We start from the raw sequence: 26,575 nt of genomic DNA, 5'->3' as shown, positions 1-26,575 counted from the left end.
TCAGCCCAATTTTTAAAATATGCTCTATTCCGTTTATAGGGTAAATTATCCTATGTTTAATTAAATAATAATTTAGGCTTTAGGTGATGGAGGCTGGGAATGAGGTTTCCTTCTTCCCTACACACCTGATGAAACTGTTCACCTGGATTTTTTTTTCCTCTCTACCTTCTGTTACAGTTTGACTTTGTGTATTTATCTGTAATGTTTTTCGCTAGAACTGCCCCTCCTGGGAGTCTGTTTGCCCTCCTCAAGCCCTCCACCCCCAGCCCCAGGCTGCGGGAGGTGGCTGCTTGCCTGCTGCCCGTTCAACCTGCGTTTGCCTTCGGGAGCGGCAGCTCAGACCCCCGCGAGCAGGCACATGCCGACCCTTTGCCCAGGGCTAGAGCTGGCAACCCCCACAGGACCGCGTAGTCGCAATTTCCAAACTGTGATGGTGCAAAAGTGAGTAGTAAGTTTTTTGTGTTGTGTGGTTTTTCGGGATTTTTTTTTGTTTGGTTGTTTGGGTTTTTTTAATATATTCAAACCGGCCCGGCCGGTGTGTTTTTGGAGTGGTGCTGCCTGGCCGCCTCCCGCGCCAGCGGTTTTGGGGAAGAGGGGACGGAGCAGCCTCATCTGGAGTCAAAAAATAAGAACTCAGCAATTCCTTCCGCGCTGTGCCCGGTGTGGTGCGGCGGAGCAGCGCGGATCCTGGGGCGGGTCCCGCTCCCACCTGGGGCCGCCCCGCCGGGCGGGAAGAGGAAGTGGGAGCTCGGGAGAAGCGGAAATTGCAGCAGGCGCCGCCGGCCCGGGAAGCAGCGGCGGGAGCCAGGGCAGCGGCGGCCGCGGGAGGCGGCGACGGGCGCCAGTGTAAGCGCGGCGGGTGCCCGCGGGGCTGTCCCCCGGCTGGGGCGCGGGGCGGCGGGGGTGGCCGGGCCGCTTTGTTGGGCCGGGCCGGGGGGGCTGTGGCGGCCCAGGTGGGTGGGGGGACGCGGCGTCTCGCTGAGGGGGCGCCCTTCTCGCCGGGCCCGCGGGACGCCCTGAGGCGGCCGGCGGGGCGGCCGGTGGCTCTGTTGCTGGAAGGCCGAGCCAGGGCTACGTGGCTCCCCGTCTTATTTTTTAGTTCTTTTCTATAGGCTATAAAGCTGAGTGTAAAGGCCCCAGAGCTGGTAACTTGCAAGAAGAAATAGCGCCTGCTGTAGCGAGCCTGGGGGGGTGGGAGGAAGGCGATGAGGGGAAAAGGGGGCGAGGGCCGGGGCTGAGGTAGCCATCGCTCCCTCAGAGAGGAGAGGGGGCTCCCTGGCTCTTCCCGCCGCGGTGCGGGCCCGCGGGGCGCCAGCAGGCGGCCAGGCCGGGGCGAGCGCCCCGTGTCCGTTCCCGCCCCCCCCCCCCGCCCGAGCCTCGGTGGAGGCCTGGAGCCGCTGCCCGTTTCTCTGCGCCTGCGGTGCTGCCTTTGGGCATCCAAGCGTTGGCATCGCCCTTTGTTCCCTCCAGGAGTTCGTCCGAGGGCCCTGGGGAAGAGGGGAGTTCCCGGGGTGCCGCTGAAGGTGCTGGGGAGGATGGGAGGATGGTGTGACTGCGGATTAGTCATAACAGCAGTGAGGAGCAGAGCTGGCCGGATAAATTCAAAGCATATATTTAGCCTGGGTTTGCATTTGAACCATAGCGTTTTCTTTTTTCCTTCAGAAATTCGACCATGTGAGTCAGTGACTCATAAATAGATGGTGTTTTTCCACGTTCTGCTTTGGAAGAGATGCTAGAATGCCAAGCAGCTGTGGCAATCAGGCCTATTCCTGCTAGCTCCCCACCACATTGGAGGTCTTGCCCGAGTTCCCTTGTTACTAGGCTGCTTTGCTCCCTCTTGTAATTCACTTTATAGAACGAAGGGTTGAAGTGTGGAAAAATGTTGGCGGCGACGTGCATAATTTAGGAAGAAATGTAGTGGATTTTATAAGGGTGTGAGTGTGAAATCCTTTAATTCATTATTGTTGTGAGGGTTTGAGGAAGAAGCAAAGAAATCTAGACATGAGGATCTAGCTTTCACAGCTGAATCCACAAAGCAAAATGAAACATGTCAATGCAAGTACTTGAGGAAAACCAGTTGTGTTTTGCATGAAATGAGTAACCATACGCATGTGTACCTGCACTTCAGCTCTTGTCACCTGAATTCTGTTTCTAAATGATTTCCAAAGCATACGGCGTGGTGGAGCATGGAGGGAGGGATACGAGCTGTCCTTCTTAGGAGCAGCCATACGTTTGTGTTTGGTTACAAAGGTAGAACTTGGACTTGAATTTTGCTGTTGAGTATTGAGCTGGTTCAGTCCTGGTGCTTTTTTTTTGTGTGTGTGAGAGATTGATTTTAGTAAAGGCTAGATGGCAACCTAAAGAGTAGGACAACCTGAGACATGATTGCGTGAGAGAAGGCTTTAGACAGGATATTCTGAGGAGAATGATAAAATACCAGTGTTTTAAAGGTTTGTATTATAGCCACGTAGTCTCACAAATTTTTGGATACTAAGTAATACAATAAATGCTAGCTCCTTAATTGTTGCCATACAAATTTGGAGAGTCTTGAAGAAGCAAAAGGGAAACGTGCTACTCACGTCAGGAGTAGTCTGCTCTGCTGTTACACCCTCCTTCTAGGCTACTCTTTTGTTACCTCAGTGTTGGACTGTCTGTTTTTCAGTTGCTCTCATTCTTGTTACTAGTCCTGAAATTTCTGAAATGCTCCATAAAACTGGCTTATCAGCCCATTCTGTCAGGCTGTAGAGCAAGCAGTGATTTTTTTTTTTTTTTCTCTGTGCACTTTACCTGTGAATTATTAGTTATGTGTTTAAAAGGGAGTTTTCATTCCACATGGTGAGTTATGCTTGAAATAGTCCATGATAATCATCCTTATAATAAGTTCTTAACTAGAAGGATAAAATAAGCAGACGGAATGATGGTATGTTGAAGAACTGAGTTCTAGTGGAATCACAATGAAAAAAGGAAGTACTTCCTCTGACTCTTGTGCTTGAAAAAACCGTGAGAACAGAAAGCATTTTGTGGTTTTGGTTTTGCTGTTTAGAATTTATTTGTTTTGATTTACCTAGAACAAAGTGTATAAAATACAGCCACTAACACCACGCTGGTCAGGTATTCTGCTCGCTAGTCACGTGCAAAAGTGTTAATTAAAAGCATCCAACTTGATACTCTACAGGGTATAAGGTTTCCAGAAAGTGAGATGCCCAAAATCATGAGCCTCTTGAAAGCATTGAATATTGTTTCTAGATGTTATTGCTTGCTTTTTATGAGTTTTGCTTCCTGCTGTCAGTACTCCAGCACTCATCCTCTTTTTGCCATGAAAGTCCATCAAGGTGTGCCGAGTTAGGTGTTTCACAAGTAATTGTCTGAGAAACACCGTGACTCGTTTACTCTCTTACTGCAGGCAGCTGGACGCCTGGATTGCATGCAAATTCATACAGCTGTTTGGATTTCTTTCATAATACTGAAACTTGTTACACAACACAGGAGGTTGTGTAGGTATAACGTAGGTTATACTGCCTAATGAACAATATCATGTTCATCATTACTAATGGCTGGGGGAAAAAACACTTATTCCTACGCCTTAAATATACGCACAGGATCTAGAATTAGCAGGCGTCTTTGGAGGTGGATGTTGGTTTGGAGACCTGTTTGAAGAGAAGGCTTTCAGTGCAGTGTGTGAAGAAGACATGTTAATTTGAGCAAGGAAAAACTTCCTTGTTTTCTTTGAAATCACGTCAGCGATTGCTCCTAACCTTTTTGCAGCGCAAACAGGAAAACTAAAAGGGGTTTTCAAACCAGCTTGAGAAGACAGCCTGAGAGCAGTGAAATCACTTTCACTCTAAATATAGCTTCTGTTTATGTGGTTAAATAACATACTTTATTGGGAATTTTGGATTGCATCTCTATCAGCTTATATGTAATATAAAATGAGTTGATGCGTGACTGGAATGTGACTTTTTCTTCTGATGGTGTTGCAGATGTGGAAGGCTACTGCAGGCCACACCGTTTCTGTCAGTCAGGATGATGGAGCTGATGACTGGGAGACAGATCCTGATTTTGTGGTATGGCTTTTGAATTTTACTGATTCAGCAGAGGTGCGTAACATGTTTAAGAGTAGTTCTTCAGTTCTTCAGCAAAATAAACCGATAGGAGTATATTCCTGAAAAGAGGGAAAATTCACATTTTGTGCCTGCGAGTGATTAATAAAACTTCTTGTCTTGGCTGGGTACCTCAGGGAAGCCTGTACAGAATAGGTCTGCATCAAGAAGCAGCAGCCTTTTGGGGCTGAGTGTGTGCTCTGTGCATTTCAGCAGGAGACAAAGCACAGGGCTCACAGCAGAAGAGAAGTGAAGGTGGTAGTAGCTGCTTTTCTAACTCTTCTGATCTTGCAGACGTCTGAAGGCTTTTGCTGTGAACTCTAAAGCGTGGGTAACTAGTAATGTCTTCAGGTTTTTAACTCTTTTTATGTGTGTCCTTCGCAGAATGACGTGAGTGAGAAAGAACAGCGCTGGGGGGCTAAAACTGTGAAAGGATCTGGCCATCAAGAGCATATCAAGTAAAGCAGCTCTCTTTTTAAATTTATTAATAGTCATAATCCCAGGCGACTTTTAATCAACTCATGTTCTCGGTTACTTGTATCTTCATAATTAAAATGAGAGTCTCTGAAGAAGATTGATTATTTGCTGGGTGGCTGGTCTTTCAAATATGTCAGTATCTTCGGATCTGAAATTAAGATCAGAAATACGGCATAGGGACTCTTAAATCTGTCTTTGTAACTGGAAATGTTATTTTTACTACCTCTTTGTGTCTGGAAAGTTTCTTTGTTCAGTTTTGGTGCAAGAGCAAATAGTGCCAGGGGAGAAGTTTCTGTTGGGTGATCTGAGCAGCTCCAGTTTGGTACTTTAAGGATACATTTGGTCCCTCAGTTCTTAGGCTTTGTTTAGAAAACTGCTACCGAACTTGTAAAAATTGTGAAAAAGTAACAAATTGAGTCCTCTGGCACAGACGCAAATGAATGCATCATGGAGGGCTATGTAAGACAGAAACAATCCATCTTCTGAATCTTGTAGTTCTTATGAAAAGTGTCTTAAGACTTAACTTTAATGTGTTTTTAGGAAATCTGTCATTGTGCTGTTCTTTTTGCTTTTACTTGTGTACTTCTGGGGCGTCAGCCCTGGTGGTGTAAAGCTAAGAATAAATGTCATCGGTGTTGCAAACAGAGAGAGACTGAGCTATGTGGCTTACTTCAGGGATCAATTTTTTTCTGCCCTATGTGGTGTGCAGTGGGGACGCCTACTGGCTGAATTACTCCTGAGGAGGCTTTAAACTCAGGTGGGAAGTGTTTTAAGGTACAAATTACCATCTCGGTGTATCCTTCTTGTATGTAGCCTGCATTACTGTAAGTTCAATTCCTGCATGTTACAAGGGACACTTGGGGAAGAGCAGGTACATGGCTCCTCGCATCCTTATTTTGCATTACGGTTGTGTCCAGAATGCTCAGTTGGAATTAAGAGTCCCGTTAGCATAGGGACTGTGTGATAAGAGATGATCCCTATTCTGAAGAGTTGCCATCTGAATAAAAAGCATTGGAAAGAACTTAAATTAGGACATAAGAAGATATGTTTCAGGCACATACACATTTTAGGTAATTGATTGTTCAAATAATACCCTTCCATGTTAGCATGTTAGTCTTAAAACAAGTGGTTTCTTTTTTTTTTTCTAGTCAGTATTTTGCAGTGAAATAAATTCTGTTTCATGGAATATGATTAAGTGCTTTGTGCACGGAAAAAATGGGAAGGGCTTGAAAAATACAAGTAGTCCAACTTTTAATTAAGATGCTATTTTTATCATCATCTTATTTTGCATCTTTTTGAAGTTATCTTCTGAAACTTTGTTAGTAAAACTTGCTGCTTAATTATCTGTCTTTAAAGTATTCATCAGCTGAGAGAGAATGTATTCCAAGAACACCAGAACCTCAAAGAGAAGGAGCTTGAAACAGGACCAAAAGCTTCCCATGGCTATGGAGGGAAGTTCGGTGTTGAACAAGATCGCATGGATAAAGTAAGTATGAGTGCTTCCCTGGGATGATATTATACGGCTTGGCTTGCCTTGCCTTGCCTTGCCTGTGGCCTGCACAACTATATATGTGAGTTAAGCTTGTTGAAGGTGCAAAGTCGTTCCAACCTTGCTAGGTTCAGAGACATAGAAACTCAGCTCATGAAATAAGTTATATACAGCAGTGACTCATTTAAATGGCTCTAACAAAGGCACTTGTGCCACTTGACACTACTACCCAAATCTGTCAGGCCATCGTGCTCTGTTACCCAGTTAAATCAAGATGCTTTTGCAGAAAGAACTGAACTAAAGCACTTGAAATATCAGGAACAAGTATTTCAGGTGGCACATTAGGAATCTGTAAGTGATGAGAAGTTGTGGGATGTGCAGCGGCCTCACATGGTTTTGTTTGATGCTTGCTCTGTCTTTAGAGCAAGTCTGCATGCTTGTGTCCTGGGTAGATTCCCCTGGAGTTAAGATTCAAGTTCCTAAATGTATTTTTCTAAATTAACAAGGTACTTCATACATGAATAAATCCAGTATTTTTTTTATTTTGACGCTGTGCCAGCTTTTCTCTGCATGTAGAGAATGAAGAAAGAATGAAGGAAAAGATGTGCTGCTTCTTTTAAAGTAGAGGGCAGCTCTCTTAAACAGTGGTAAACTGTGAACAGTGACAAATAATCCAAGTATTAAAAAAATTACTGTATTTCGGTCAGATGGTAATGTTTTACATAAGGACTTGATGGCTGTTTGTTACACCCTATTAACAAAACAAATGATAATTCTTAAGGGAATTCCATTAGCCATGTGATAATTAGATAGGCATATCAACTTCTAGTTTCTTTCATGTACTTTTGTTAAAATGAGCCAAACTGTTTCCAGAAAAAGAATGATTTTATTTTCTTACTTTATTTACTTTCTGGGGTTTTAGTAATTTTGCAGCCTTAAATTTTTGCTGGATTCCCGTTTTCCAGAGTAAATAGCTGTATAATTCTCAATGGGCCTTTGAAACAGGCTAACCTAACCTTTGAGTCTGGGAAAGGAATTGCTGAGCAGATTAAACCATTAGGCCTGTTCTGCAGCTCTGTAGCTCTGTAGTGACAGTAGTTTATCCCTCACCTGTGTCCATGGGAAAAAAGAAAGAAAAGTGAGTACTGTTTCCTGTAGGCCAGAATTAATCATCAAGAAAGGCATGATGGGCGTGATGCTGGAGACATTCTCTATTTATTTTTTTCAAAAAGCTTTCTTCCTTTTAACTGTTGTTCCAGAACCTTACCATTGAGATCTTTCCTTCACAGTTATGTGTGGCTCTGTGCAGGTGTGCTGGTATTAAGGTGTGACTCACCTGCAGTAAATGAGTGGTACTGGCGTGTTGTCATGGTACGTTTTTTTTGCTGCATTTAGGACAAGACCTTCATGCTGACTTAAAATGTGCAGTTATAGTATTCTATATGCCAGACCTCCGTAACTCATTTACAATGTAGCAGTGTATTGTGATGAGGAATTATGAGGGCAGTTTACTCTGAAATACAGATTTTCAAGAAAAATCTTTTCCTAAGTCTTTTCTAAAAAGGATTATGTTGTAATGCTTGGTTTTTGATGAAATGCAGAAAGTTCTGGTACCACATAAAGAAAAGAACATGCTTAAACCTTGCCTACCTCAATTGGTGTAACAAAAGAGAGATCATGTAAAACCACATAAACCCTAGAATTTTCAGAGCTTCACATCTTCCATAAAATGTAATGGGTAACAGGAAGAAGAAGGAGGTGGGATCCTTTTCTGTGACCTTTAACAGTTACTCTACTACAGAACACCTGCAAAATGAACAAGAGTATGACTCTTTCAGTCAGGAAAAGAAAGGAGCTTTTATACTGCTTATAAATTAAGGTAATGTCCTGTTATTGATGTCCTTATTCTGTTATCTGGCAATTACTTCAGCCATTCTATGCAGTTATGTTTTCCTTTCCTGTGTGCTGGGAACGTTCGCTCCAGCACCTGCGTGAAAAAAAGCAAATACTGTAAAAGGCGAGTTATTTACCATTTCTAGACACCTTGTGTCCTCAAATTAATTCACCTTGGTCCAGCTGTCTGATACTGGTACGAGATAAGCAGCCTCTTGTTCCTCAAAGGTCAGAGCTAGGGGCAGCTGCTTGGAGGGCACTCTGCTGCGGCCGCAGGTGCTGCCTGCCCCTGCGGTCTGGCGCTGGAACCGGTGGTGCTGTGCAGGACAGGGGGTGGTGGTGTGTCCGGAGAGGTGCCTGTCACAGGGTGCAGCCCCTCAGTCTGGACATGGCTGTGTGCGCAGGTTGTAGGGGCTTCTCTTTCTGCCTCTGACAGGGGTAGTATGCATTTCAGCACCAGACTCAGATGTTAGATTAAAGTTGCAGGTTGCTCTGGCCAGCGCTCAGTTTTGCCACTGGACAAGAAAAAGCTACTTTTACTTTATGTAGCAGCCCTCAAGGTGCTAGGCTGTAGCATTGATTCCAGAATCTAGAAGGGTGTCCTAGCACTAGATTACTGCAACACTAGCAGACGCTCTGGATGTACTTTCAGGTGTGTAATTACATAGCCTTGTGTCTTACCTGAAGCCAGGCACCGTGTGATGTAACTGCCCCGACTTTGCTCTGTTCAGCTTCAGTTCCAGGGCCAGGCTCAAATGGGAGACTGCAGGGTTGGGATACCTTTGGCATGGGGCACTCTCTTGATGTGGATGTGTTGCTTCATGTTGCGATGCCGTTTTGCAAGTGAGAAGAAAGTATAAAGAGAAGGTCCCTAATTTTGGTTTGTGCAGAAGATCAGGGTGCCTCCCTAAAAGAAAGTCAATGGAAGAACCTAGCCGTAGTTGTGTTTGATTGCAGTGTAATGTCAGCTAAAACAGATCCGTAGCTGTATGCCTAGATACAAGGCTGTGTATTTTATCTGGAACTAATCCTTGCTTTAAATTCCACATGAACACCATTAAGACTGTATCTTTCTCGCTTTTGTTCCTATGCTTTTGAAGTAAAAATGCAGAGCATTAAAAAAACCCCAACAAATCATACAGTCACTGCTGTCAGACTCTTTCTTGGCACTTCCCTTGCCTGGGCTGTATTGGTAGCATGGTGACGGTCTTGTAAAGACTTCTCAAGTGAGTAGCAATTTTCAGGGCAGTTAGTTTCGATAGGATGAGTGGCAGCGATGCATATTTGTAATGAAGCTTATCCTCAAGTTACTTGGTGCAGTGTTTTCTCTTACTTACAGAACTGTATAGAACTGCTGGCTGTTTCTGAACTTTCCAATTTCTTTTAGTCAGCTGTTGGCCATGAATATCAATCCAAGCTTTCTAAACATTGCTCCCAAGTGGATTCAGTGAAAGGGTTTGGTGGCAAGTTTGGAGTACAAACCGATAGAGTTGACCAGGTAAGCCATTTCATCTCATACTGCAGCTACTCACAGTAAGGTTTCTCGTTTTGTACATACAGCTGAAAAATTCCAGTACCTTAAAGTGCTGGTGGGGTCTGGTCTTCCTGTTGTATTTGAAGTTCAGCAGTAAACTAATGCTGACTGTTATGGAGATAAATTACTGTTTAAAAGAAAATAGAAAAAAAACACCTTATGGGAATTGAGGTGAGTTGAAAAGAAAACTAAGAAAGATGTTAAAATATGCCTTTTAGCCAGGCTGTGTTCTTCAGCGAGCATAAAATCGGTGTGAATGCTACAGGAGTGATCTGGGGATGGTTTGCCATGTATTGCAACATGAGCTGCTGGGCAGGATAATTGGTGTCCTGTTCCAAGGCTGTAACAGCTACTGCATGGAAATGCTGAATTCCTGTTGTGCTGAATTCCTGTTGTACTGAATTGCTGAACCTGGCAAGATTAGAGATTGTTGCCAGTACAATTTGCTTTGGCAAAGGATGACAAAAACCCTTGCCATGAATACATGTACTAAATTATCATGTAAATGAATATGGCCTATAAGTTAAGTAGGTACTTATGCTCCCAATCAAGAAGGTCAGAGCAGTATGAAAAGACATGGGAACTTCCCGTGCTGTTTATCTGCTGAAGTGCATGTGTTTTTTCTACTAGCATCTAACTCTTTGTCACACATGCAATTTTATTTCTCTTCCAGTCAGCTGTTGGATTTGAATACCAGGGAAAAACTGAGAAGCATGCCTCCCAAAAAGGTAAAGTGGTGAGGTGGTCGCCTCTGTACATATATGTTTTTATAAATGATAAAATAGATCTCTATTCTTTTACTCTTTGTAAAAGACCTCGTTTAGTGAGGCTGCCAGACATGTTGAGGGGTTTGGGTGGAAGAGAAGGTGAAAAACTGAATTTCAAAGCAATTTCATGAGTTGATGGTGTTTTAAGAGAAGGAAATAGTGTGTCATCATGAGTGTTAATTTTCTATTTTTAGAAGTGAGGTTTGAGGACATTTTAGAAAGACTGGGAGTTGTTCGCTGCTACATTGTACCCTGTTGGAAATGGGGAGTAGAGTTAAGAGGAACCATCGTAAACTATAGGACTGTTGTCCATCTTGTTTTCTGTTTTTAAAATTAAACTTAATTTTGTGTGCTAATTTTTCAGTTATGGAATAATTTTTTCCCCTCAATTGCTAAGATAGAATGTTTCCATTAAAAGCTTTTTCATTTCATTTTTATTGTTCTTTCCTCTCAATGCAGACTACTCAAGTGGTTTTGGTGGAAAATACGGAGTACAGGCTGACAGAGTGGACAAGAGTGCAGTGGGGTTTGATTACCAGGGTAAAACTGAGAAACACGAGTCACAGAAGGGTGAGTAGATGCACACGTTGGTGAGTTCGTACTGTGATGTAGTAGGCATTCATGGTAGGCAGTGTTGTAAAATACTGATTTTTTACAGCCGTTGCACTCCTTACCTGCTGAAAGTTAACACAATACAATTCATGTTGCTGAAAACTTTGACTTTTGAAAAAAACCTAAAACATAGGTTCTGACTGGTTTCAAGTGATGATCCAACTGCCACTTCTTTGGAAGCAGGGCACATAGGTTTGTCTGGAGGTTTTTTACAACTTCTTTTGCAAAGCTGTGGGTTAAAATACTGAGACTGTAAGCACTGTTAAGCACAACAGAGAAGTGTTTCTAAAAGAATCAACTGTTTGTAGGTTAAAACATTTGTCAGAGTTAGTGGTGTTTAGAGTTAATATTGTGTTGCTAAACAGGTTTGCAGGCATATCTGATAAAAAATCAACCATTTTATTGAAAATTTTTGACATTTTTGCCATCTGCTTTCTGTTTATCTCAAAGAAATGTTTACACTCTAGAAATGCTAAAGAGGAGAAGGGGGTGTTTCCTTAAAAGCATCCAGGCTGTTGCTGACACGGTTTTTGAAATTCACTTTGCTCAAAGTGTCCTAAGAATTTTATCAAGAAGTCAAGTAGCACGATTGCTGATCTCACCAGCAGTTGAACTACATGTGATGCTGTTTTGTTTTCCATCCTGAGAGAATCTTGCAGGTCTGATTGTCACCATTTTTCAAGGTAATATTTTGTTATTGAACACTTATAAACAAAATTCTTCACTCTTATCTCTAGATTATTCCAAGGGCTTTGGTGGTAAATATGGTGTTGACAAGGACAAAGTGGACAAAAGTGCTGTTGGCTTTGAATATCAAGGCAAAACGGAAAAACATGAATCACAGAAAGGTTTTTATTATCTTATTTAAAAATACTAGTTCAAATCAATCAGCCTTTTAAACCTGGGATTTTTTTAATTTTATTTTTTTGTGTGTGGTAAATGTGTGTTTGTTCTTTTTGTATGCAGATATTTGTTTCCCTTAAGTAAAAAGGAAGGTATTGTAAATTGTCCCTGAGTCTCACAATCCAGTTTCCAAGGGACCTTGTGTCTCTATGGATGTTACTGAAATAAACGTGCAACTGCACAGATCTCTGTGGTATTCAGAGACAGTATCAAGTCCTTCATTATTTATACATCTACATTATGCATATATATATATGTTATATGGCTTTAGGTGGAAAGTGCATCAGATTCTTCAGATTTTTGAATATTACTGAGTCTGTATGCTGTAACCTTCACTGGATTTGTGGTGCTTCCTTGCATTGTGATCCTAGAGTTACTGACTGGGTGTCCCTCCCCTCTGTTGAGGTAGTGTATCGGGTTAAAAAGCATGAAAGATCATATCAGTAATGACAGGGCAGCTTATGCCATAACATGTTACTGCTTTTTTATCAAGTACCATTTACAGTCGTGGACTGCAATAATGTTTTCTGAAACTTCATGCATACAGATTATGTAAAGGGGTTTGGAGGCAAGTTTGGTGTGCAGACAGACAGACAAGACAAATGTGCGCTTGGCTGGGATCACCAGGAGAAAGTGCAGCTGCACGAATCCCAGAAAGGTATATCAGTTCACAATTCTTTGCTGTTCTTTCTGCCCTCCCTTGTTTTGACTTTTCTTTTCGCTGTGTGAACCCTCCTTCCCTGGTATCTTTAGCCATGCCTTACAGTAGCTGCCATGAGTCTCCTTTTTCTGTGTTTGAATGGTACTGGTTATACTGGTATCTGCAGAGCAGGTTTAACACATCCAATCCCGAGTCCTTGAAGGTTGAGACGTAATGATAAGGTCTCACTGGAGAAGCTTCATGAGTCTGCAGCCTGGATGATTTTTTTCTTCCTTTTTTCAGTTGAGTTGCACAAGCCACAAATTAGCAATTTCTTTGTACTTTCCACAAATAATCTTCCTTTTGTGGTTTCTGTTATGTATACCCCTGTCTTCATGCAGGGGAAATCTGGTATCTATGATGTCCTTTTGCATTGTCTGAGGCACCTGTTCCTATGAAATACTGGTACCCAGCAGAAAAGTTGCAAAATAACGATTGCTTCCCAGCCCTCTGACTGTTACCACTCTTTTAAATTAAAGAAATTAAATTATTTTCCTTTTTTTTTTTTTAATTAAAGAAATTAAAAGTGGTCCTTAGAATATTGTTCTGTTGGATGCTACAGAAGATCTGTTGAGAGAGGATTACCTGAAGCCCTTTGGTTTTTTGTGCCTTCATTTTAATACCATGTATTAGAATGGCTGTTCTAAGGCAGCGGTAGGGAATGGTTGTAGCTCTTAGCTGACAGCCTTTTTTCCTCAAGCTGTGCGGCAGCAGTAATACTCCTTTCAAACAACACTGTGTAGGAATACCTGGAGGATAGTCTCTGTGGACCCTATCTTAACACCACTTTAGAAGTCAGATATCTAGTGTACAAATGTTAACCATGCTGATGAAGGAAGCTCATTTTATTCTGTTGTATCCTTTTGTCTGTTGTTTTGGTGAACATACTGTGTGTTTGTGTTCATCATGTTGATCAAATGCAAGTGCATTATGCAGTATGTATGAAAAATGTTGAAAAGTGCTTTTTTCTGTGACTTCAGAATGGTGTTCTTATGTCTGATAAATCATGTTGACCTCTTCCTAATCTCAAGTGGCAACTTTTGATTTACTCTTGCAAAAGTGTGTGGAGAATTTTTTTTTTCACCATCCAAAATTATTGGTAATTGAAGATACTGCAAAAATTATTTTTAGTGTCTCTGACTAAACTTTATTTTCCTCCCTTCATTTTAATTTATTACATGTGGCTTTTTCAGACTATAAGAGTGGTTTCGGAGGGAAATTTGGTGTACAGACAGAAAGGCAGGACCCATCTGCTGTGGGGTTTGATTACAAGGAGAAACTAGCCAAGCATGAATCTCAACAAGGCACCGTTTTCACTTGTTACTTTCTTAACAGTGCAGCCACTTCTCACACAGTCTTAAATAGTTGTCCAAGTAGACGATGCTAGTAATGTGCAGGCACTTTCTTGCGCTTCTATTCCTACATGATCTAGCAATGTTCTTCCATTTTATTCTTAAAATGTTACATAAAGCAAGCCTGTATTCAGGAAACAGATATCCAATGTTTCATTAACAGCTCTACATCATTATGCATTTAGGTAATAGCTATACATACAATATGATACTAATAACACTATTATTAGTATGATGTTAATGACATGCTTAACAGTTTTAGAGTCTAAATGTGAATTTTTGACTGGATAAATTGGTGGAAAAAAACTCAGATAAGGACTGTGCATGTAACCATTAACAAGCAACAGGTTATGGCATGATCATTTTAAAATTACTGTAGTCTTTAAAACAAGAACTAGGGAATGTTTTTGGTTCTTGGGTGAGCAAATACTGTTATAATGCTCTCTTTATTCATTGTGAAATAGTTGGGGTACAAACCATGAATTCCTGGTTTTCCGTTATCTTAAAGTGAGAAGTCTGGATCAGGAAAATGTAAGTGTAGTACATTTATTCTGGCTGAAAATACATACAAAGCTGAAGAAAATGAGGTTGTTCATTCTGATAGTCAATATTTTTCTGTGCTACAGTGACACAAATTCATGTGCCTTAGCTGAGCCCAAGTACGAGCACTAAAATAGCTGGCTAGGGGACCCAAGTGGTTTTGGGGCTGAGAGGAGGAGTAATTGTATTCCAGGGACGTACAGGGAGGGCTCTCCATCTATAGAGTCTAAGGGCATGTTCCTACAGCTCACTGCCACCAGAAAGGTGTTTTTCCAGCCACACACTCTTGCTGCTTCTGTTGCGCTGGCTCTGGTGCTTGTCAGATGTTTCTCTCAGTGCAACTCACTAGAAAGAGCAGAAAGCCACTCTTGTTTGGGTTTGTTTGTTTGTTTTTATTGTTAATGCCACTAGTGAGTTAAACTGATTTTGGATATAACAAGTGCTGGAGTCAGCATCAGGTGCGAGAAAGAGTGTGCAGCTCTGGGGTGGTATGGAATAGCACGGCCACCCCATTTCTGTGGTCGTGAGTTGTTGCAGGTTCATGCTGTCTTGCGGAATTGCCCCTTTCCATGTGTAGAGCAGGAGTTGTCTCCAATGACTTTAGTGTTCAGCAGTTGGCTATCACGACCAAATCCACTGGAATGAGAAATTTGTTATGTTTTCCTGCCATTCATATAATTTACCAAGTTAAAGAGAAAAAAAACACCTCTGTGGTCACCGAAGACTGGATATCGCTCTTTGGAGCAAAGCAAAATGGCTTAGGTTATACAATTACTGCAGAGGGCTAAGAATTGGTGCTGTGAAAGGCTGTGTTACAGAAGTGATGCATTAGAAGGGCTTATCCCTTATTCCTTGCTTGTTACCTTATCAATCCTCAGCTTAATGTTTACTCAAAGAATGCATGTTGCCCACAATCTGTCATCTGCTGGTGTACCTGAAGGCTCTTGCAGTTATGTATCCTTTCTGCATCAAAAAACAAGTTGCATTTTCTTTGGCGGCTGTCACTGTATCTCTGCATGCAGCTGAAATGGCTCTTTGCATTTGAAATGGCTGTTTGCGTTTGGCAGAAAAAAATGGGAGGGACAACAAACTCCCCACTCTAACCTTTTTATCGTGCTTTTAGATTATTCAAAAGGATTTGGTGGGAAGTACGGTGTACAGAAGGATCGGATGGATAAGGTAAGTTGCGTAAAAGAGCTATGACTTAAATAGTCTGTAGGGATACCAAATAGTCTGGTTAGATCTGTAGTGTTCGGCTCTTCATTTCTGGATACTTCTCCAGTTTAACAGCAGAGTTCTGTGCTCTTGCAAATCTTTAAAAAGTAAGTTTATACACATGGAGCTGATGCCAGTTCATATGTGTGTGTGTGTGTGCGTAGTGTGTGTATGCATGCATATTAAATAGGGAAAACTGAAGCGTGGAATGAAAGAATAGCAAAATTTGTACAAAAGAATGAGAAAATCCTTTAATTCCACAATTACATGTCTTCTAACAACTAGCTAATGCTTTATATCTTGAGGATATCCTTTTAGTGGACTGCTTGAAATAGGTGACTGATATCTAGCAACTTCGTCCACTTTCATTATCAGCAATCTGCTCTTTAGAGGAAATTGGTTTAGTATTCTGTAACAGTGAAAGACAGGGCAACTGATATCCCCTTCCTACCTGTCCATTTTTGAATTTAAAAAACTAGAAGATGAAAAAGTCTTCACTAAGATGTATTTACAGAACAAATTTATTCTTATCTTCATGTAGGACATTTAAAAATGAGAAAGTAGCAGAGTATGAAAGTCCATAGGATCTTTTCACTTGTGGCTTCAGGACTCAAGACCATTCATTTAAAAAAACACTTGTATTTTGAATATTGTTCTCAAAATACCTCTGTCTTAGCAGTATCTGCTTCTTTAAGGGAAATGGATTCTTTTACCTTGGTAGAAATCTTGCACAATGTGACTTAGAACCGCAACAGCTACACAATAAATATTTAGGACATTGCCTCATTTTTAGTATGGATGGGTAGTCTGTTCATAGACTACTTTTTTTTTTTTTAATAAATAGGATTTTAATGTGTTTAAACTTGCTCCTAAAGATGAATTCCTATGTAGTTTGACTTACAGAAAGGATTGTTCCATTTGTCAAGTTTTGATTCTTCCTGATTTTGTTTTTAGTGTTCTGAAAAAAGCCATAGGGGCAGTATCACAGTGAAATGTCACGGATTGAAGCTGTCTGAATGTCTTCATTGATTTTTGTTTTTTAAATGCACTCTCTTCTCCTTACTGATAGAATGCAGCAACTTTTGAAGATATTGAGAAACCAGCATCAACTTATCAGAAGACCAAGCCAATAGAAGCTGGTAAGGCATTGGCCCCAAATCCTTTCTTTGGAGGTTGTAATGTTCAAAGCCCAGGATATTACTGCATATGGTTTCTCTGGAGGGGAACTGCTGTATTTGCAGGTCTCTAGCAACCTCCACTACTCTCTCCTTCCTCCTTTTAGAGGTTGTTTTTGTTTGTTGTTTTTTTTTGTGGGTTGTGGTTTTTTTCTTGAGGGTCATCAGAGTTGATGGAGGAAGAATAAAAAGCATCAGAGTAGAGAATAGACTGAGTAGCAGAGCAGAGTGGTAGAGACTGTACAGTGAAGGAGAGGAGGGAGAAGGTGTTGCAGTGTTTTTTATGTAAGAGCAGGTGCACAAGAGGTTTGGGCTTGGAAGGGGAGAGGGAGAAAGAAGGGTGGAAGGACTTTCCTGAATGGTCTGTGAGTGCAGGCAGCAGAAAAGCAGAAAATGTTCAATCCTAGCAGAAATTTGTACCGAAAACTAATTCCATGCTACCTTTATACAGAACCTTAACCACTTTTGACTTTTTTTCAAATGTTACAGTTGCTAATAAAACAAGCAGCATCCGAGCTAATTTTGAAAACCTAGCCAAGGAAAAAGAGCAGGAAGACCGAAGGAAGGCAGAAGCTGAGAGAGCGCAAAGAATGGCCAGGGAGAAACAAGAACAGGAGGAAGCTCGAAGGAAACTGGAGGTCAGTGAGATTCAAATCACATTTGAACAGCGTGTCTAGTGTGTTTCAACGCAATGCTGGGAGAAAAGAGAATCTTTTAAGAAGAGATGCTTTCCTTCTTTCCAGCTAGGCTTTAAAGCTCTTTATGTGTGTTTCTGTATGTACCCGTGCTTTACCTGATTGCGACTGCAGCCATCTATGAGCATGCACCATGTGTACATCAGATAGGGTGACAGGTTAACATTTGTGCTAGTATGTAATTTTTTAATTTAGTCTATCTCAAAATATGTATGCTGGTCTTGACCACTAGTCTTTGCAGCCTGACCTTTTCCTGCTGTACTTCTGCCTTTTGGTAATACCGGATTCACTTAGGCAATAGCGAATTCAGAGGATATTTTGAGGAGCTCATAAGGGGAGAGACATGCAGTCCCTGAGAGGCCCTAGGTGAATACTTGTTCAAGAAGTTTAACACCATGGTGATAGTTGGTGATGCTGGGGTTTTTTTTTGAATTGGTATTGTGGAAGATGGAGATGGTATCACCCATGGGTATAGTACACGCCCATGAGATTAGGGGAAGTAAACTTCCAAATGTTAAATGAGTCTTAGACTGGAAATCAAGAAAATTAGTTTAGCGTTGGCATGGTTAAAAACTTAGTGATCTTGATGTTACTCATCAGCAAAATAATTCCAGGAAATGCTTAGTCAGAAACTACATCTTATGTGCATTACAGAATTTGCGTATTTGGTGGAACTCTGCTGCTGAGATGGAAGGACTCGTACATTAATAGTAACTTGTCCTTCGTGTCTTGTTCCTTGCTTTGTCCACAAGATGCCTGAGCTGCCTTATCATCACCAATCCTGAGGGCTGCTGTCTGCAGCTGTGTAACCTTTCATGCAAGCTGCTGTGGCAGTGTTTGTCGAGAGCCTCTGTGGCAGTGTCTCATGTGGTCTCATGCTATTACTCTGATTTCATGGCCTCATACTTGTAAACTCTGATACTATGGCAGGGAGTAGGAAGCAGTTGGTGCTGGTGTAAGAGCAGACCCTCTTTTCCCCTCCTCCTTCACTTCTTGTTTTACAGGTATTAGTTTATACTAGAGAAGACATAAGCATAGGACACAAAAAGAAATAGTCTTTTAAATCTAAATAAGTGCTATTTAGCCAGACATGTGGACTGAGACTTACCAGCCAGCTGGAATGCAACACTGATACTGAAATAGCATGCTCCAACTGGTGCTGATAATGTCCCAAGCAGGAATAACCAATAGGGAGATGAGCAGGTTCTGATGAAAAGCACGCAGTACTCGGAGATGCACAGGAAAAATGATCTCATCATCTTCATCATTGCCACGTGCTATGCTGAAAAGACCCTCCCAGAGGAGAATGCTTGTCTGGGACCCTCGTCACTGTTCTTGGCTGGCTATGCAGGAGTTTTTCTATTTCCTCCTTCTCTCTCTCTCTTTCTCCTCTTTTGTTTTTATTTTCCACCAAAAGTATCTTTCATTGTTAGAGCCGATGTATGCCGTCAGCTGCAGACCCCACTAATAAATCTTGCACATGAACTTGTCTCGCTGTTCTCTGTGAGACATCTGGAATCCAGGAAAGACTCTCAGATGGTTTCTCAGATCTGTTCAGTCCTTTGCCTAACAAGAATGGGGCAGACCCAGTGGCTGATTTCTCAGATGTGGTCGATACTTCCCCTTAGCAGGATGCTGCTACAGGACGTCAGTGTGGTGTTCATCCCATTCCATCAGTATGGTCTAATTCATCACAAATTTAGACTTGATATAAATAATTTGTTTTACAAGTATGAAAAACAAAGTGCGTGGTAAGCTCATGGTAACCTAGCTCCGACCTTCCTAAACTAAGAAAAATGTGCTGCAGTGAAACTGCACGTTACTTCACATTAACTAAGCCAGCCTAAATGAGCAGGGGTGGTAACAGCCACCTTGTTCCTTATGCCAGCAAAGCATCTGTACAGTCACACGCAAGTGGAAAATTAACCCTTACAAACGGAACATCTAATTAGCTCAGATCAGTTCCCCTCCCAGTTCCGTGGCTTGGCTTCTCTGCTCCGCTGTTCAGAGGTGTGCAGGCCAGCGCTGCTTCTGAGATAGCTCTGTAGTTCTGCTGTGCTGAAATTGCATGGCTCATGTATCTTTTGTGTTGTTTGACTCCTGAAAACTGGTAACTTCCTTTTGAGTTGTGTTTGAAATCTGGGAAATGCTAGCTTTATAGGATAAATCTAGTCTCTCCATCTAAAGTGGCTGGTGCTTTTTTGTTATTGTTCTTTTTTTCTTTCACCTTATCACTTTTTTCCCTTGCAACTTCAAGATGTAGAGTGTGAGCTTATGCTCACTGCACACATGTATCACAAGATGAACGGGAGTTCATCTTTGTGTATCAGTGATTTCTTCTAATGCTGCCTTTCATCCCTGTGGGCTTTTAATACCTACCCCCAGCTGCTATTTGGGTTTCTTCACTGTCCTGGAGAAAAACATGTTACACCTTTAACACAGCACCTGCCACTCTCATAAAGCTGGGAGGGGAAGAGATAAAGAGCTGAAGTTGAGAATTCAGTGTTTTCTGTTTGGTGAGGTCAGCGAGCCTGCTCCAGGGTGCCACTCTGTCAGTCACCCTTCTAATCACCCTGCTGGCTCCGTCCCCGTGTGGCCTGTGACTTCTGGTACTGGCCTTTACCTTTCAGTGACCCCCTCAGTTCTCTCGGTGTGACCTGTGTAACAGTTTGTCTTTCTCGCTCACGTCATCTTGAAACAATCCTCCATTGAAACAATGCTCCAGATGCTGAGTGGCTCTGCGTTAGGCTACTCCTATTCCAACCCAGTCGGAGCCATTTCTTTTAAGCAGTGAGGAGGAGATGATTGATCATATGTATCTTGCCAGAGTAGTCAGGCTTTCTGCTTAGTACTCCCTTCTGTTGCACGGGTTTGTAGTCTGGGCTGAGTCGGGGAAGAAGTTCAGCTTCTCCATTAGCTCTCTTGCCATTCCTTTTGGGTAATCGTATACTCATAAGTAAGATCTGTGGATGGAGGGTGGTGAATTTAGGCTTTTGTAACCCATTTCAGCTTTTCATTGAGGTTTCCTTCTGCTGAGGAAACAGTTCTCCAGAAGGATTTAAACGTAGTAACACAGGTTCTCGTGAGTCATTGCACTGTTATGTCTTAGTCCCCACCCCTTTCTGTCTCAGAAATTTCTTTTGTTACTGTTATTTTTACTTTAAGTGTGGGTTAAATTCAAGCAGTTATGCTTGATTTTTCTTGTGCTTCATCAAAGATTCTGTTGCCTGGACACATTTGAAGTTTTTTTCCAAAGCTGATACTTGAATTTCACCATAACCAGATGATTAATGTTCTTCCAGACTGAGCATCTCCATGGTTAGTTGCGTGATTCTGCAGACACTGAGGGAGGGAGGATGAGGTTAAGGGGGAACTGAAATGGCACTGGCTGCACTGCCCCACGCTCACAAGCTGAGCATGGAAAGGGGAGGGATGTCAGCCACACCATCCACAGATACTGTGAAGGGTGAGGATGGACTTTGACTTAAGTGAACTTTATTTTTTAAGTCAACTTCCTTGCACAGAGGGAAAGTTCTCTCACTTTAAGATGTGGGCATATGTACTCCCACAATGGCAATGTGCATATGGATTGCAGTCCTTCAAGAGCCCTGTTTACTGGTAATCCTCTTCTGTTTTGCTTTTCACATATGTCACATAGTCAAATGGTGTTCAGGCAGCTCTTTCTTCTTTGACTGCTGGTTTGAACTGATGGGTGCCTCGTGATTTAGCTGGCCTCTGCTGCCTTAGAGAACAAGGCAGGATGCTCTTTCACATGGAGCATTGCAGTGTGGAAGAACCCCACCCTGAGGGGGTACCATGCAATTTGAATGTTTTACGGCAGTTATGCTGTGCCTGTCCTCAACTGTCGTTTGTTTTGCAGAGACCCACTGCCTAGGCCAAAGTGTTCGAACTGTTGCCATCTTTGATGATGTTAATGGATTGATACTACTTAATTTGTCCCCTGACATTGATTTGACTTCTAATAAATGCTTTGGTGCTGCTTTTTTATCTGTAGCACAGGAGTTAAAAGTGGGGGAGGACTGTTTGCATCAAACCGGATTTTTTTCCAGAAAGGACAGCACTAAGCTTTGAATTGTCTTCAAAGCTGGCTCTGTTCTCTAGACATGCTTCACTTGCTGTTAGGTGTATTTTTTCTGAGCTGTGACAAACAAAGGAAGATTTTTTTTTTTTTTGTAGCAGAGTCCTATCACTTCATCTCTGGAGTACAATTTCTTCTGAGAATCCTTTGTGGAGTTAGTTTGATGGATGGAGTGCACAGTCTCCCATAATACGTATTCTCTTCTCTTTTTTACAATAAAGAAGGAAGTTTGGACCTAGGTCCACGGTTTTCTTATCCCCTGTGGTAAAGACAGGCAAAATGAAATAGCTGGCAGTCTTTTTTTAAGTCATGCAAGCATTTCTTGCACTATGGTATCCTGGCTTCCTAATGATGATTGTGGATTTGCCTTCTGATTCACAGGTGGGATGGCACAGTGTGAAGTGCCTGAGTGCCAGAACACTTGATTCAGACCCATGTTCTCTGTGTCGCAAACACAATAGCAGGACTGCTTTTATTTCTACCATGTATAACTCTTTTGAATATTTGAATCCCTCATTGTCAGTCTGTAAGACCTAGTTTTTTCTAAGCTACTCAGTCTTTTGCCTTGGCAGGTGTTTTGCAGACCTGCAAGAGCCTGCAGGATCATTTCTCATCAAAGATAATGTATCAGTTATATAATTAGAACATGCGGGCTTCAGGTTCTATAAACTTACGCTAAAACAGGACATGAGGCCCAGCCAGCCAATGAACAGAATGAATATACTGAACACAGAAACCCTGCAGCCCCTATGGAAACATGCCAAAGAACATAGGGTACTCTGTTTTTAAACACATGCATGCATACATACTGTGCGTTTTTTGTTTCTTTGCTTTTTTCTCTTCTGCTCTGCTGTATTTCTGAGGCTTTACCGGACAGCTAGTCTAAACCTTCAGGCAGATCTAACGATCCAGCCAGTCCAGCCCAGCTGCCTTCTGCTCCCCGCTCGCATCAGTTTATTGCAGAATATGCTGTCTGTCTTTCTTAGTGGAGGGTTGTTTCTTGTTCAGTGTCATGACATCCGTGGTTAAACTGCACTGAAGTTTTTCTTTCTCTTCAATTTAGGAGCAAGCTAAATCCAAAAAACAAACTCCACCGCCATCTCCTACCGCACAGCCAGCTGAACAGAAGGCACCCTCAAGCCCAGTCTATGAGGTTTGTTAGAATCACTTTTGGTACCTAGTTACTGACCCCAGGTATAGGAACCTTTTCACAAAACCCTGACAAACTTCACCTGTATTTCTGCAGGATGCAGTTTCCTATGAAGCAGAGCCTGCCTGCAAGAATTCCAACGCAACATATTCAGCTGAATGCGAGCCGGAGTCCAGTTACAAAGCTGCAGAGTCAGACTACCAGGAAGCAGTGAGTCAGCGAGAGGCAGAGTATGAGCCAGAGACTGTCTATGAAGTGGCAGGGGCAGGTGACCATTACCAAGCAGGTAGGGTTTTTGTTTCTGATCTGAAACCCTCTAAGACGAAGATTATTGCTTTATGCAACTACTTAATGAGTGGTTGTGCTGGTAGCACGCTGTCCTGGTTTTCTACAGTCTTAGCCTGATGAGACTTTTTAGATTCTCCACCAACAAACCTTAATTAGGAAATTAAGATATGGCTAGAGCAAGGCTGAAATTGCTTAACCTTTGTGAGATGATGTTGGAATAATTACAGTGTTCTCTAGGGTATCAGTTCAAAAAGAGCTCTGGGGTAGCCATTTCCACCCTACGTAATGCAGCTCAACTTGAGAATGAGGCACAGAGACGGAGATTAAACGTGTGTTGGGCCAGTGCTGGCCTGCCAAGCGACAAACTGTCAGCAATTCTTGGACTTTGAAAGTGGAGTAAGGATGACTGAAACTAAAGAAACTGCAAGAATAAGGTTCTTCAGAATTCCTCTGTTTTCTCACCTCTTCTGGTTCCTAAGCGAGGTGTGACGAGTGAACCTACTTGCTCTGGTACAGAAACCTGGGAATTTTATAAGGCCCCTTTCTCGCCCCCAGCGTGCACGCTTAACTTGTATTGAATAGTCTCTTACACAGTGATCCTGGGTTCAGTTGTTCTGTCACATTTTACTGAAGCGTTATAAGGCCAGTTGTTTTTATTTTACATGGTATTAAATGCCTACTTGTGAGCACTTCCTTTCGGGTTTTAATTGTGTATGATTTAGGAAAAAAACTCATTTCAGAAGGAACATCAGCACGGCTTAAAAACTGCAAAGGTTTTTTGTTTCCTGTGTGGGTTAGCAGTGGAATTAAAGGAGTACCACCACAGAAAAGAACTCGGGGTGACAGGTAGTGTGGCTCCTGCTTTTAATTTTTCTTCTCTCTCTCTCTTTAGAAGAAAACGCTTATGATGAATATGAAAATGAACTTGGAATTACAGCCATAGCCCTTTATGATTATCAAGCTGGTAAGCAAAGCTCTTGTTTTTAACCTTGTCTTTGAGAACTCGGTTCTGCCTAGATAAGTTTGGATTTTTTCTTTGCCTTTCATCTTGTAGTGTCTTGCAGCAATATCTGAAATGAAGATATGAAGAGTTAGGAGTTTGGTGATTTAGCAGTAGCATTGAGACACTTTTGAAACTATTAGCCGCTGCTCCTGGAAATGGTGGGAGTTTTCAAAATCCTTTTTACCTAAGTGTTAACACTTTTGTTAAACTCTTGGTATACATTGTTGTTTAAAGTCGTGACTGGTTAATTCTGAGGAGAGCTCAAGAAAGCGGTTCTCAGTGTGTCAGGTAGCAGTAAGTTAGAAACACACCTGAAGTGCAGCAGGTAAGAATCTACCTCTCACTCCGGAGAATGAGAAAGCGTCTACCTTACAGGCTGCCGCTGCCCTGTGCTGTTTCAAACGCCCTGTTGGGAAAGAGGAGGCTGATGGTGTCTGTGTTATCGGTAGCGATGGTGGGTTGGTAGGTCGGTTGTAGCGCACTGCTCCCGGGTGAACACTGAGTGAGCCTCTTCAACTCTCTCTGCAGCGGGTGATGACGAGATTTCCTTTGACCCAGATGACATCATCACAAACATAGAAATGATCGATGACGGCTGGTGGAGGGGTGTCTGCAAAGGCCGATATGGGTTGTTCCCCGCAAATTACGTGGAGCTGAGACAATAAAGACTATTGTCTACTGGTTATGCCTTAATTCCCCAGTCAATAAATCTGACTTAATACACTACAAATCATGATGCTTTTCTGAGGATGGAGGGGTATATACATATTGCTTTTATATTTAATACTTTGCTGATGCTTTTTAAAATGTTTATGCCACAGAAATCGCTAATATATTGTAACTACTGTGTTCTTCACTAAGGCTCTTAAGATGATTTTCATGCATTTGGAAACATTTCTTCTCTGCCAAATTAGCAATTGTCATAAAAAGCCTTTTCAAGGACAATTAGCTGTCTGTTGTAATATTGCATGTTTTACTCATAAGTGAGCAGATTTACTTAGTGTTTAAGTCTAGTTAGTCTTCCACTAAATGTTTTCAGCTAAGAAAATCACGGCTATGCAGGTTGCTTGCATTTCCACTAAGCGGGAGGGGGGGGGCTGGGGCGGTGCGTAATTTTTTCTTTCCTTTTCCAGATAGAGCTTGGCAAAGCAAAGAGAATGCTTGAAAGTTGCAGCTAATGGCAGTTAATCAGATACTGTCCAATATTTGTAGAATATTAATGTTATGAAGGAAACAGTCTGGTTACTTTTTCCTTCTCTTATAAAGCGAAGTTCCTTGGCTCTTTCATTGATATATATATTTTTTTTTAAAATATTTTTTTTCCTGTTCATGTAATCCCAGGGGAGGGCTGCAAACACTCCAGCACTGACTGTTCCAAATTTCTTTAGGTTTTTTTGTTTGTTTCACCCTCCTTTTTCCCAGGAGAACTTGGAAAAGTTACTATAAGAGTGTTGAGTCACTCAACAAGATTCCTACTTGTTCAAAGGGAAACTGGCATCCAAATCCGTGTAACTACCTGCAGGATAAGTCTCATGGCTTTAAATGGAAGAGCAAAGGCGGGATGGAATTGCAGTTGCATTCTCTGTGCAATACATCCTTTGTTCATAGGAGTGGCCTGCTGTGCGGTAATGACATTTTATGTAACCATATTTGAGTCAAGGAATGTTAATATAAGTAATTAGATTTAAAATCCATATAAATGATCTCAGTTTTAAAACCATACAAGAGACAACTATGCTTTTTGTATGTTCAACAGAAACTGCCAGTAATGTTCTACTAAACAACAAAATTAAACCTGTTGTTTGCCAAAACTAAACCTGAAATTCTTGTTGTTCTAGAAAGCTGAAGTCACTGCAGATGTAGGGTCCCTACCAAAGATAAGCAAGTTGCGTCTAATAGTGCACATGTTCAATGTACGTACTGTCTGTTTCCACCTTCTGATCACAATGGGAATGGCAGAACCGGTGTAGTAGCTAAGAAAGAATGCAAAAGATTTTTATAAACCGTAGATTTGAATCAATGGACTATAGAAGACCTGGATAAAACGGTAAAATGTATAACGTATCTAGGAAGAAGGCATCATGTTGAACCAATTCTTGGATGGTTGGGACAATCCTTAATGAATGTCACATGTGTGTCATGATTATATTTTTTTTTTTTTCCTTTCCATGGCCTCATTTCTGTGTTGTATTTGCATTACTAGGGTTGGGTTTTATATGCAGTTTATTTTATCCAATTTTGCATAGACACCTCATAGGGATATGATTTTTTTGTAAATTAAATATTCAATAAACTTTTTGAACCATTTGCATGGAATAGTTTTGTATTTTTAAATTGCTTTGTCAGTCTGTTTTGGATAGTTCATCTTGTCTCCAGCTTGTCCGGGACCAGCTTGCATACAGCAAACCATGCTTCCTCCAGAGAGCTGCTGCATGATGCCTGCTGCTGGCGGGAAGGGTGCCTGCGTTCCTTGAGGCTGCTGCTGCCTTCCAAGTAATTCCCTTCCTCCGAAACTCATTTGCTTTGTCTTTTACTCCTACTCCCATGTGGAAATTTTAGATCAAAATTAGACTTCAGTTGAAC

General features: G+C 41.8%; 1 protein-coding gene across 5 annotated transcripts; it reads left to right on the top strand.

Moving 5' to 3' along the window:
• The first annotated feature begins 694 nt into the window (after nucleotides 1-694).
• Nucleotides 695-26,299, top strand: CTTN (cortactin). Of its 5 annotated transcripts, XM_056354297.1 has the most exons (17): nucleotides 695-846; nucleotides 3,981-4,064; nucleotides 4,485-4,558; nucleotides 5,934-6,063; nucleotides 9,347-9,457; nucleotides 10,167-10,221; nucleotides 10,720-10,830; nucleotides 11,610-11,720; nucleotides 12,323-12,433; nucleotides 13,669-13,779; nucleotides 15,491-15,546; nucleotides 16,652-16,721; nucleotides 17,247-17,395; nucleotides 22,615-22,704; nucleotides 22,798-22,987; nucleotides 23,882-23,953; nucleotides 24,521-26,299. In XM_056354297.1, exons 2-17 carry the CDS (start codon nucleotides 3,981-3,983, stop codon nucleotides 24,655-24,657), a joined length of 1,662 nt encoding a protein of 553 aa, XP_056210272.1. In that variant the 5' UTR covers nucleotides 695-846; the 3' UTR covers nucleotides 24,658-26,299. The 5 variants fall into 5 exon arrangements, with proteins under 5 accessions (XP_056210272.1, XP_056210275.1, XP_056210274.1 ...); XM_056354300.1 differs by lacking the exon at nucleotides 11,610-11,720; XM_056354299.1 differs by lacking the exon at nucleotides 13,669-13,779 and having other exon boundaries at nucleotides 696-846.
• The last annotated feature ends 276 nt before the right edge of the window (nucleotides 26,300-26,575 follow it).

The sequence above is a fragment of the Falco biarmicus genome, chromosome 10, assembly GCF_023638135.1.
Source record: "Falco biarmicus isolate bFalBia1 chromosome 10, bFalBia1.pri, whole genome shotgun sequence".
NCBI classification, from domain to species: Eukaryota; Metazoa; Chordata; class Aves; order Falconiformes; family Falconidae; genus Falco; species Falco biarmicus.
This window is presented reverse-complemented; position numbering and strand designations above follow the sequence as displayed.